Source organism: Nasonia vitripennis, chromosome 5, assembly GCF_009193385.2.
Source record: "Nasonia vitripennis strain AsymCx chromosome 5, Nvit_psr_1.1, whole genome shotgun sequence".
Taxonomy (NCBI): Eukaryota; Metazoa; Arthropoda; class Insecta; order Hymenoptera; family Pteromalidae; genus Nasonia; species Nasonia vitripennis.
This window is the reverse complement of record NC_045761.1, coordinates 13,415,773-13,428,704: the sequence shown is the minus strand read 5'-3', so window position 1 is coordinate 13,428,704 and position 12,932 is coordinate 13,415,773. Positions and strand designations below refer to the sequence as shown.

Genomic DNA, 12,932 nt, shown 5'->3' with positions numbered 1-12,932 from the left:
GCTCTTGTGCGGCGTTGCTAAATAGCCTCGAGCAGCAGTAGCGCGCGACTATGCGTTCCTCGCTCCCTTCCGCTTTACACACATATATATTCAATACCGGCACACAGATGCGCTGCTGCGAGAATAGTCGCGTGTTGGTTCGTATTTCCTATATAGTACAAGAGGAGACTGTTTCTGCGCGCGCGTATAGCACGCTGGCAGAAACATCGGAGATAGAAAGCGGGCGTATAGCCGCGAGCGCCACGCGAACTCGCTTGCCTGCTTGATCTTCTATATAGCCTCCCGTCTCTATACTCTCCCTCTATATTTGCTCGCGTTCGAATTCCCGCGCGGTTAGAGATTTCGATGCGCACTTTATTAAGATCCTCCTTTTATTGGGTCGAAATTCTCGTCGTCGTTTTGCTTTAACAGCGGAAATCGAATAACATGACACGACTGCAGTGGCAGATGTACGGCAGGATGCAGGGCTGATTCATCATTGATGGAGGCAGTTTCGTGTAATTCGCCTAATTCGTATCCTGTGCGCGAACCTTTTCTGTGCCATATTGAAGCATTTCTCAACTTGAACGTATGGTCTATTTTGAGACGTGTAAATTATACAGGGGAATTCAGACACTTATTTTTATCAAAAATAATTACTCTGGGATCGAAGTACGAAAAGAAGCTTCAATAAAAAATATCGTTAAAACCGTTGCTCATAGGTGGAAAGTTGTCTGGGTTTGAAAAAAAAGAAAAAAATTTTCAGTGCCTTTTTTTCAAATTGAAGCTCTTTGCCCGTTCTTTGATCCTAGAAATAGACGTTTAGTATGCATTATACGAATTTACCCCGGGGTCCAGGTAATTTCGTAAAAAATCGACTGCTTCTTCGATCGAGTACAGTTCAATATTTTCCTTGAAAAAGTTCCGCAGGATTTCTTTCCAAATAGTTTTTTCACTCAACTCGATGTCTGCACAATGGGACTATTAATCACCGCAAGACGGCAGGGATGTCTGCTTCGAAAAAAAACTACGAATAATTTGCCCCATCCTCGCCCTATACGCGAGTGAGCCGCCGGCAGTTCTCTAATCAGCGACAAGATCGCGGCAAGTCTCCACGAGGTCATTAACAGCCGGAGTGTGAACTGTTCCCCTCTCTCTCTCTCTCTCTTTCTCTCTCTCCGTCACCCCCCCCCCTCACACATAAACACATGCAGGCACACACGTACAAATCAATGAGGAAGCGCAAAGTTTTCCGGGAGCTCGTCCGCGCGACGTACTACAGCGTGTAATTAACCCTTAAACTGTGACGGTTTGGCCAAGTATACTTTGCAGCAGCGTAAGGACCTGCTTGCGCGGAGAGAGAGGGAGAGAGAGGGAGCAGAAGTGGAAACTAAGCACCGACAGTATAGAGCAGCAAAAGCGCATTCGCCTGTGCACAGTGTGCGGGCGAATCGCTACTCGACAAATAGGATTTCCGCCGGCCGCGTCCCCTGTGCATCGTATAATCAGCGCGACAAGCCGAGAGAGCTCCGCTCGCTGCTCTGCTCAATGAGATCTTATCCGATGCGCGCTGGACCGGCGATCTTTTCATTAATCGCTACCACCGAGCCGCACGCCCCGACAAGAGCGCCCGCGCTCGCGCAGCTCCCCTTTGTGCAACGTATAACAAGCGCGCGAGAAAAATTAGCCCGTTAATTATCTCACGCTTAATTGCAGCCCGCTTTTTACCCGCTCGCTCCACGCTGTGCGCGCTAGTCGGAGTCAAAGGATCCCAAAGAACTCGGAGAGTTCACGCGTGCGTGCGTGCGTGTGTGTGTGTGTGTGTGCACCGACTGCAGCGAGGGCGGAACCCAGTTTGTATTTTCGAACGCCCGCTTTCATTCGTCAAAGCGCCTAAGTGGATTTCAAACATTTCGCACGAAGCCTATGCAGAGACGCAAATAATTTAGAAAACTGAAGCTCCTCTAGCTCGCGAGCGCGCGCGCGCAGAGAGAAGTTTGGAAAAGGCGAGCTGGTCTAATTTTTATTTCCGCATAATACGAAATCCCGAGTTTATAGCTCAAAAGTATTTTTCGCGCAAAAGTACGCGGTCAAGCTCCAAGCCTCTCTCTCGCGGGCGCGCCGCGATGCAAAATATTCCAGCAATCCGGCGACAGTGCCAAGCACCTCTTCTTCCCCTTTTTATCCGGTTCTCGCCTTTGCCCCCTCCGGCCCGCCTGCTGTACTCCACCGTGCAGTTAGCCGGCTTAGTTTTATCGCGGCGGCGCGGGCGCGCATTACCCAGTCTGCTTGGCCTTCGCCGTCGCCACTACCGCTATACCAGCACCTTATTTTACCTATTTTGGATTAATGCCAGTGCTCTCGGTTTCTATCGTTATTTCCCTTTTTTCGCCTCGCCACCGCCTCTCCTCCTCCTCCTGCGCTTCCCTCGCGCGCGTCTTCACTTCGCAGCCTTTTTTTCCTTTTTCCTTTTATCTGCCGCCGCTACTTTCCACGCCAAGTACCAATTACTGTAAACTCGGGAAATTTCATTGCGCCATTCACATTATTAAAAGGCTGCGTTTTCATTTGAATGCGCGAGCGCGTAGATCCGCCGTGCCGATGCATTTTAAGAATAAACTCCCGGTAGCTTCGGATTCGACGCCGATAATCAGTTAAGGTGATTAGCGCTTTTCGGATCGCTGTGTTATTACAGCCTCGAATTTCTCGCTATGCTATATCGCGAGCGGAAAACAATGACGTAACGACGTACAACGAGTAGACTCATCGAAATACGAAGCCCCCGCAGCTGCACGCGTACTGCGCTATAACTATACACTCGATTCTCAACTTCCAAGACAATTTCCAACCGAGCGAATCGGGCAAAATATTCGAAATCCAAAGTTATGGCATTCGAGCGACGCCGCGCCCGCGCGTTTCAGATTTATCTGGCCATTATATGGCCCGGCTGAAAAATGGAGCTGCAGAGGGCAGAGGAGTTCGCGCCGAAAAATGGCGACATATTTGCGCGAGCGAAGCGCGAATAACGCGTGACGCCGGGACGTATAAGAGCTCACTCTCGTATTAGATTTACGTGCATTCTTAGTCAGGGTAAATAATTGTGACAAGCGCACAATGAATCACGCGCGCCAATGCGTATAGGATTGGCGCGAATAGATTCTCCGCAAATGGAAAATGAGGCACACGAGTGCGGAGGTGCAAAAAAGGATCCTCCGGCACATATAAGGTATACACGTACGCTCCGAGCCATATACACGAATATAAAGGCAGCTGGATTTTCAGGGCGAAGAATAGGGGCACGTTCCTAGGCAATAGCTCGGGCGGCAGCGCAGTAGGGCTTGCTGCAATTCATATGGTGAACATTCCGCGCTCGTTTGCCATTGGCGCGCGGCCGGATGCGTTGTATAAGCCAACTTAAGGAGATGCTGCCAACGCGCACACCTTTCTCCTCCTGCCGTCTTCGCCCCTGATATTCATGAAAATACTCGCGAGAAAACGATTCGCGTTCTTCTGAAATATACGTACTTGATGCAGCTTTTTTCTCCTCCGCATGAAATATTTTTCGAGCGCGATAGCTCTTCCTCTCGCTATTTTCTCTTCTTTATCGCGCGCGCAGACGTAGGTTGATGTGTGTATACATATATATGTGTGCACTGTATACTCGCAGTCGCGGAAACTTCTGACCCACATACGCGCGCGGTTCTACTGGATTTTCGAGAGAGCGACACGTGTCGTTAAAATATTTAAACGAACTGTCGAGGAACTGATTGCTGAGAAAAGACTCTCGGCAAGCATATCGGTGTGTCGCATTACGTATGCGCGAGCGCGGTACAAAATTTAAAAAATTCATAACAATTAAGATTTGTCACTGCGCGACGTTTGATTGATAATTCGCTTTTTAAACGGAAATGTCGAAATAACTCGAAGTCGTGAGCTGTTTCAACATGCATGTAACTCCATTTGGCTTCGCTTCCACCCGACTATTCCTATTTCTATCGAAGCAACCATGGGATTCAATTAATTCCTCTAGTGTAATTTAACGGTTATAGCATGAGCTTTTGGCATAACTGGCGCACCGCTATATTAAGATCTCGCGCACAGAATTAGATGAGGAAAACAGAAAGTTGCCTATGCGTCACCTATCATCGCCAGCTAGAGACTAATCATAGAGAGTCGGAAAGTTCAAGCGGTCCAGGATTAAAAGCCGGTTCAAATCTGTTTGCGTTATGCTGTATACGATAGAGCGATGGGGCTCTCCTCTCCATCAGCATAATTTAAATCCTAAACGCTCGGCTCTCATTTTTCTCCGGCAAAATCGGAGGAAAAACATTTGCATGCCGAACGAAGTAGACGGAGCGATCTCTGCAAAGTTTACCGGAGGAGGAGCAACGCGATTCATCGATTTTCATTCAAGAGGACCCCGACGAAATCTTGGCCGTCTTTTCCGACGGGCAAAAAATCCAGCAGCAGCAGCGGCGGCAGTGGAGGCTCCGAGTCGAAAATCCATGAGCGCTGGCTGCGAGAGCCGTGAATTATTCATCAAAGTTTAAACGTACCTCACTCGACGTCTACCCGTATATACTACTGTGTGTCTGAGTGAGAGAGAGATTTCGGGGACGAGCGTCGGCAGGCAGACAGTGGCGCGGCGGCGCATCGGAAATCGCATCTGATTCTCGAGCATAAAACTGCCGGGTCCAAAGGTTCGCTTTAATACCTAATGCGGCTAATGCGCTCTTCCTGTTTTTGGGGCGCGCGCGCCTATACCTATACACGCAGCTATAGCAGCGATGATGTTCGGAGGGCTCAGCCGCACACGATGCGTGTGCCGCCACCGCCGCCGCTGCGCGACCTATAGCTTCTCGTGTATACAGCTAATTGCCTCGCGAATCAATGAATATTTCAGCGCGTGTGCTCCGCTGCCGCAGCTGCCTATTTATGATTGGCGATGTCTACGTGTGCGTGTGTGCGTGTACACGCGCGCGTAAAACCGCCAGCGCGCGAGCACGACTGCAACACGCTTTTGATGACACACGTGCCAACTGCCGCCGCTGTTTCTTCCCTCTCTGCCAGCCTCGCGAGCGAAGCGCGCAGCACCTGCCAGCCCGTTATTTATTATTCCGTGCAATTAGCATTAATTAGCACAATCTGGCAGCAGCGGCAGCGGCAGCCAGGGATGGCACAGCGCATTCCGGGTTAATGCCATGTTTTAGCGGTAAGCTGACGATGGCGCCGCGCCCGCGAAAACACGGGAGCGCGTTGCGGGGGAGTTGGAACAGCCCGTAGGCACCTGCAGAGAGCTAAGAGGAAGATTTCGCGGTCGCAGTCTGCAGGCTGAATTGCACGACCGCAGCCGACTGCTGCTTTACCACTGTACACCGTCGTCTAAATCTTTCGCCCGCGGCTCTCTTAATACGCTCGGGCCTTTTTCCTCCTCGAATAACCGGACGGCCTTTCCGTGGACTCAATACCGCGAGCATCGGCTTCCCATGATAAAGAGCTCGATAACGAGCTTATAAGCGAGAGAGAAAGAGAGAGAACGCGAGGCGTCGGACTTGAGATATGGGGACATGGGGGCTGGCCGACGAGTTTTATTACCGCTGTTTTTGTCAAGCCCAGGGGGGCTCACCCTTTTCTACCTCCTCGCGGTGATATTTTATCGTGACTAAGCGAGAGCTGGCCTTTTAAACGCTTAAAACTGCAGGAGAGGGAGAGAGGATGAGAGGGAATTGGAAGGAGCCAACTGCGACGCGAGCGGAGCAAAGAAGGAGGAAAAACTACGCCAAGGGATGGAGGGAGACAAAGCGAAGAAGAAACAGAGAGAGAGAGAGAGAGAGAGAGCCACGGCTGCAACGACGCCAGTTTACCCGCACTCTGTCCTGCAGAATTGCCATTTTCCGCTCTCTCCCTCTCTATTCCACTCCCTTAATCCCAGCGCTATAAATTAACTCGGACAAAAGTTCGATGTGTTGGTCGTCGCGTCTTTCTTCGAACGACGAGCTGCTGGAGCAGCGCGCGGAATTAGGGAAAAAAGACGTGCCAGCGCGGGCCGATTTTATACGTAATATTGTCCGCGGTAAACATCCTGACGACGAGGGGAATTTCAATTCCTCTCACTCCATCTCTCTCTCTCTCTCTCTCACTCTCTCTCTCTCTCTCTCTCTCTCTCTCTCTCTCTCTCTCTCTGTGCACGAGTGTAAATAAATTACGAGATTTTGGCGGCAAGCTCGCGCCCGCGACTACGACGTGTGAATCCGTTATCGCTTGTAATCCGGTGAATTCAAGCGCGCGTGGAGCGCAATGATGAAAAATTACGCGATAATTCCGTGAAAATATAATAATTCGATATTAGCGCCAGCGCGCGGCGAGGCAAAGAAAATAAAGCATCAAAAGCAGCGGGTCGAGTGTGGAATGAGAGAGAGAGAGAGAGAGGGAGAGAGCTCTCTATCCGCAGGCACGGGTATAGCGAGGGTTCGCTCGAATCTCTGGTATATCGCGCTGCGCGTTGTATATTAATGACTTTGGCCGTGTGCAGAGAGGGAGAGCGAGGGAGAGCTACGTTCGGCACACGTCGGCGCGGCTCACAATGTCCCGTGACGAACAATAGTCCGCATCAATTCGGATGAGTCAATCACGGCCGCATCCTAATTCCGCTCGAAACATCGCCGCATATTGGGGCGCGAGGAAGCGCGCGTTGACAATGACGCTTTAAAGCTGAACTCCGTGTCAATGATTAAATGCTTGTTCGCTGCTTCTATCTCTCTCCCTCTTCTCTCGTCCTTCCTCTCTTCCCGATCCCGCACTGTGCGGCAGCCATTCAAGCACCGAGCTCTCGGCATATATACCCGCTCTCTCTCTCTCTCTCTCTCTCTCTCTCTCTCTCTCTCTCTACGGCTATCATTCAGCGTACTACTTCCCTCTTTGCCCTTTGATTTTTAAGCGCGAGTCGAAGCCGCCACTTGACTGTATACACAGCCGGTCTTTATCGCTCGTCGCGCCTTTATTCCCTTCCGCGCGCAAATAGCGCGACGACGATCGCGTGGTTTATCGTATATACGCCAATAGATAATATTTGCAACAGCCATATAGATACATGTATACCGCCGGCGGTAGCTCGTGCGGCGCACTGAAAATCAGAGATTTGTGAAAAGCCGCGCTATAATACCGCACGCGCACTATATCTACGGCTGCTCGAAACGGCGGAGTTTACTCGTTTAAGATTAAGTCGATCCACTCGCGCTGGCGCCGCAAGCTCAGCTCGCCCTATAAGCCTGCGGGCCAGCGCCAGTCGTTGGCGCGACGTGAACGGAAAAGCAAAGCGTGTATACTTATATACGGCGCATCTATACGCCTCGATCAGGGAGAAATCTACTGCGCGCAGCTTTCAATGTAGCCGCCGACGCGTTCAATTATCGCGAATTATTCCTATAACGCGAGCGTGCGCGAGGCTTTACGTTTTGAAATTCGGCCGTCATTGCCCAACGAGTGTCAAATTCGTTAATTAACAGTTCGAGCTGATCGTACGCGCAAACTGATTGTGCGTGCGCGCGCTTATTATTTGTATATGCGCGTATTTATTGAAAATCGTATCGTAAACAATCGACTGCTAGCTCGCGCACGCAGAGCCAGAGATGCTAACGATTGTGCCGACTAATGCTAATAATAACCCTAGGCAAATGATGATGATGATGATGATGATAACAACAATAGTATCGATAACGATGACGATGATAATAATGATAATCGACTCCACCGGGGTGACACAATTATCCGCAAACACTTTTGCTCTTTAATATCCCTCTCTTTGCTCATCCAGCCAGCGTCTATCCCTTTCCACACTGACACTGCAGCCGCCGCTCCAGAAGTGAGTCGGCCGCCTCCGCCACCGCTTGAAGAGCGGTTTTACGCTCGAGGAACTTCATTCGAGATTCCGCGAAACTTGGAGAATTAGCCCTGGCAAAGATCTGCGGTTGAATTAGCGGTTCTGTTTGACTGAAATTAAATATTTTTTTCCTTTGTCCTGATGATGCCAGAGTACTCTCTGTGCTCCCGTGCGTGCATTGTATCGTACGCCTGAGCGGCAAGTTGGGAATCTTTTCTCCTAGTTGAATGCAAGAGTGATCAGCGTGCATTTCGTGGTATGTTGAAAGCAGGAGTCAGAAAAAAATCAAGCGGTGAAAAGTAAACGTTCGCCATGATTACACGGAAAGCGTACATCGCTTTCGCGGAAAAATCGCGAGTCATTTGCTCGAGAATGCAGTCGAGCAGGGGCGCAGTGAATAATGAAAAAGCGCTAGTTTTTCCGGAGCTCAGCTGCGAATCGGAATTCGATTGCAACGAGTAGGGGCGACGGGAGCACGTGCAAATTTCCGGTACGTCGAGCGACTTTCTCTACACTGAAAATTCACGAGAAAACTGACCTTCCACGCTCGCCTCGACGACGAGCAGCTGCGAGAGCAGCAGGAGCAGCAGCAACAGCAGTGGAAGGATCAAGCCTAGCGACGGCTTGGAAGCTCGAGTCGCTGGCACTGCGAGGACGACGCGGTTCAGCGACATCCATCTAGGATTTTGGCACAGCGTTATGCGGAAAACCAGCAGCAGCAACGCGCGCGCGGGTACTGTGTACGCAACGATTGTCTTTCTCGCACGGTATACGGCTGCGTACACTCGGTGCGTCTGTCTGCGGCGGAAGCAGGCACGAGGCTTGCACGACGAGTAGACGGGTCACTGGCAAGCCGAGTCGAAGGAGCCAGCGCTGTAGCCTGCTGTTCGCCTCCCCCTCCGCGTAGCCGCCGCGAAAAAGCGAGCATGCGCGGCCGCAGCGCCGATCTTGCCGCGCGCACGCGGCCGGGTTTGCGCCGCTGTCGCCCCCGCACCATCATCGCCACCTACTGCACTCGCTCTCTCCCATACCTTTACACGTATACACATCGCCGCGCACGTTGTCGCTTGACTTTATTAGCGATTTCAATTCCAACCTACTCTTGTACGTACACGCGCGTTATTTTCTGCGCGCAGTCGCTCTTTCTCTCTCGTCGCTACATCGAGTATCACGAGAAACGAGCCATATGCCTCGCTGCAGACGAAGGCCGAGCTGAGACGATGAAATAGAGATTGCGGACTCGAGTGCATCGGAGCAGTGGAATGGCGCGCGGTACATAGGATGCACGGCACCGCGAGAGAGAGCTCGATAAAGCAGCAGCAGCCCCGAAGTGTATGTACATTTTCACTCGAGGATCTGGAAGTTCATTTCCTGCTTGCGCGGCCAAGCTAAGGCGAGAAGTAATTCGATTTTCACGAGAACGCGCGGGCGCGCTAAGAGGCATCCAAAGGCCGCCGCCGCCGCCGCCGCGCCCGAATATATATTGCTTTTCTGTGCAGCCGCATCCTTCCTTCCCGCGCCGGAATCTCCGCGAGTTTTCGCGCGCTCCTTACTCCGAGCGGCTGTTTCTTTTTTCAATAAATTACCGCCGAAATGAAATCTTTTCAGAGAAAAGAGAGACAGAACGGAAGCAGTACCCGAGACCGAGATAATGATCCAGCTCAACGGAATTATTTCTCTCTGTGTGTCCTCGTCGCGCGCGCGCGCGCGACAAGAGATAGGGAGGAAAAAGTCGATCGGCGAACCGACACGGCGACGAGCACGACAATGCGCGGAAGAGATCCTTGTCGATTTTAACGACCTGGCAAATTGAATCACGTACATTACTGCGCTCGCTCTCTTCCTGCAGTACCGGCTTTCAATCGTAAACCCGCTAATACGGCATTCGCCGAATTCGTCTTCTTTATACCGCGCTCGTGGCAAAACTGCAGAAAGCCGACAATGGAGCGAGCGAGTGGGAGGCCGGCCGGCTGCTCGCTGAAAAAGATCTGCCAGCGGATAAGTCCTTTGAAGCTCGACTCCCCTTGACCAAAGTCCATTCCATTGATTTGATATTCGAGAAAGGAATCGTTGTTATCGAGTAGCTAGCGCGAGAAATACGAAATCGCCGTCGCCGTTCTGCACACTCACACACACACACATACACACGCGCACACACAGAAATGTCGTGCACGAAGGTCGCCTACTGCAACACAATGCTCCGCTCGCTTTTATATAAGAGTAGCCGCGCCGAGAGTGTTTTGCCGCTGCGGGGCTTTGAAAAACAATCGCTCCCGACTCTTTGCTTTATCCTGGCGATGTTAATAATAATCAACGCGCGCTCGCTGCTGCTATGAGGAGAACGTTTTACGACTTCGAAATCATCGCTCTCGGCTCGCTGCAGGATTGCAGACAAATAGCTCGGAGCGGATCTTATCGTCGAGGAAAGCGAACGAAAGAAAAGGAAGGAGAGAAGAGAGAGACCCTTGGAAAAAAGAGCGCGCGTATCTGTTCGTGCCGGCCGGCTCGAAGAAATCGAACGAATAATCCATATCGGAGCGATGCGAGGAAGAGATAACGGCGCGCTGATCGAAAAGCTGGCTCTTCTCACATGCTCGCGCGCGCGCGCGCTGAATAGCAGTTCGTGCGGAAAGCTCTAATCCCGCGCAGACTCGGATTAGATTATTATAGTGCTTGATCCACTCGAGAACATCCCATTAGGAGAGACAGAGAGGAAGAGAGAGAGAGAGAGAGAGAGAGAGAGAGAGAGAGAGAGAGAGAGAGAGAGAGAGAGAGACAGTATACGTTATATTTCGTCCTGTCTTTACGGCATAGACCGCTGAGGCTAGACTACTCGAACCTTCGCGATGTCTGACTATCTCTACCGAGTTCTGCAGCCCTATCCGCAAATGTCCGCCGGCTAAATGACCAACGTGCGCCGGCCATGCATGCACCCGCCCCCCTCGTAATCCACGTCTTTCGCGCTCGTCCTTTGCTCTCTACATTTCCAACCCGCTCGACATTATCGAGCAGGTGGCGATGATTTCAGAACTCACCTTAAAAATGTACTACGTTTATGTCACTGACCTGAACCAGACTTTGCTTATTTATGCGGAAAAGGTCTATATGAAAAGCTGTTTTATTTACGAAGTAGTTATTTATGTACACTTGCGACGCCTTTTTCAATACCTGCTGGGTAGGATACCTCTTGCTGTGGAATAACGTGACAGTTCAGAAAAAAGCGTGAATACTAAATTGCTTATTCAATATAATTCAGGAAATAAAACAAAATAATAAAACACTTTTCATTCATATAGCAGTTTAGTCTCTGCGAAAAAATATTTCATTACATAAAAATAACTTTAATACGATACTCAATTTAGAATATTATAATTTAGGTGGCCCACTTTTACGATATCAAAGTTATATTAAAATCCTTCAAGTGACAACAAAAAATGTATGCGTAACGAATTTTTAACCCCAGCTCAAAAAAGAGAACCAATTATTTTCAAAAGGTTCTCGTGTTCATAATGTAGATAGCTGATTGAATCCAATCACTTCGGTATTTTTAAAATATACACCTCCACTAAGGCATATGCGACGTATTCGCTATTAGTTGACCAAATAGGAATGCGTTGGCCGAGGGTTTAACGATTGGTTATATAAAGATCCCGTTTGTTTCGTTACGATATGATCGGTTCCTTTCTGCAGGTATTAGGCGTGAGAAAAAAATTTGTTCATGGCACTAAGTTCAATTGAGATTTTGGACATCTAGATATCCTCTGTACTAGATGATATAGTCCCCTGATGACATGCTCATTATCTTTGAGCGGAGTTCGCATGTATATACACCGAAAATAGAAAGCTCACTGGTCAATTACATTTTTTGCTCATTATAAACGCTTGGTCAAATTTTATGTTTTACGATGTTTCGAATTTTGGAGACCGTGGGTCAAGCGTTGCTAACGTTTGCTTAATTAGTTCGCCGGCCATTAAAGTACGTACTTTTTGTCACAACAGTCATAAAGGTCCAGGACATATTGAAAATAGCCGGGAATTCTACTGAAATGGTAAAACATGCTGCACATTATAGTACATTATGCAACAAGGGACTAAAGTCGATGATTAGTCACGCGGGTGGGTTTACTGCCCGAGCTAAGCGAGGGCAGTAATCATCCGAGGGAATAATCGACTTTAGTCTCGTGTTGCATATACAACTTTATTCACGACTCAACTGTGCAGCCACTTTATTCCCTTGAAAAGTGGGACTTAAGTCAATGCAAATAAAATTTTCAAAAATTTTCAAAAGTTTCAAAACTAAATTTTTTTTCAATTTTTCAAAAAAGTTTTCTCTCGTGAATGAAATAACTTGAAGCAAATGAGGGAATAAAGTTACTTTATTCCCGCAAATGAGGGAGGAAAAATACACGAGGGAATAAAAAGCTACTTTAGTCCCGCTTTTCAGGGCATAAAATGGCTATTATAGTTAAGCTGTGAATAAATGAAATTGCAAATCTGGCTTTTCAGGTTATACTTACAGAAAACTATTTAAAGCAACCATTATAATTCTAGCTAACAAATCTAGTACCGCTTTTGCGGTAACTTTTTTCATTCAGATATACGCACTTTGTCAAAAATATTGAAACTTTACAATACTTTTGCAAAATTCGCGTGTTTCGTACCTCAATTTATTTTACATTTTCAATTTTTTATAACTTCTAATAAGAGTCATAATTTTCAATAAAACTTCGCTAAAGTTAGAACTCAGTTTTTTTCATTTTCATTCCCATTTCGCAAAAAAGCTTTCCTCGTCCATCGTAAAATTGATTTTCTGCCGTCCCAATTATTGGCATTTGACTATCTACTCGTATTATTTCTGTACCAGCGCGACCGCAGATTAAAATTAAATTTTGTACACCTTTTTAAGAGATCTTTATTAAATCACTAAAATTATTTTCAGTAGATTATGCCGAATCTAGTCAGACCTCGCAGAAATGCAATAGCGTTTCGTTGAAAACGGTAGTGTACGTACAATTATTATACGCTCACACATGACAGCGGATAACGAATAAGAGTGGGATGGGGTTAAGTATTT

General features: G+C 48.6%; 1 protein-coding gene across 4 annotated transcripts in view; it reads right to left on the bottom strand.

Annotated features, from left to right (window-relative positions):
* Nucleotides 1-12,932, bottom strand: part of LOC100119203 (neurotrimin) — a 265,784-nt gene that overhangs the window by 31,102 nt on the left and 221,750 nt on the right. For 2 of the 4 annotated variants that reach the window (XM_031931955.1, XM_031931956.1), the window contains exon 1: nt 8,397-8,710. The exons of the other annotated variants lie outside the window; for them this stretch is intronic. In XM_031931955.1, coding sequence (XP_031787815.1) covers nt 8,397-8,532 — 136 coding nt within the window. In that variant the 5' untranslated portion in view covers nt 8,533-8,710. Of the gene's footprint in view, nt 1-8,396; nt 8,711-12,932 lie in introns of those variants that run through there. 4 annotated transcript variants of the gene reach the window in all.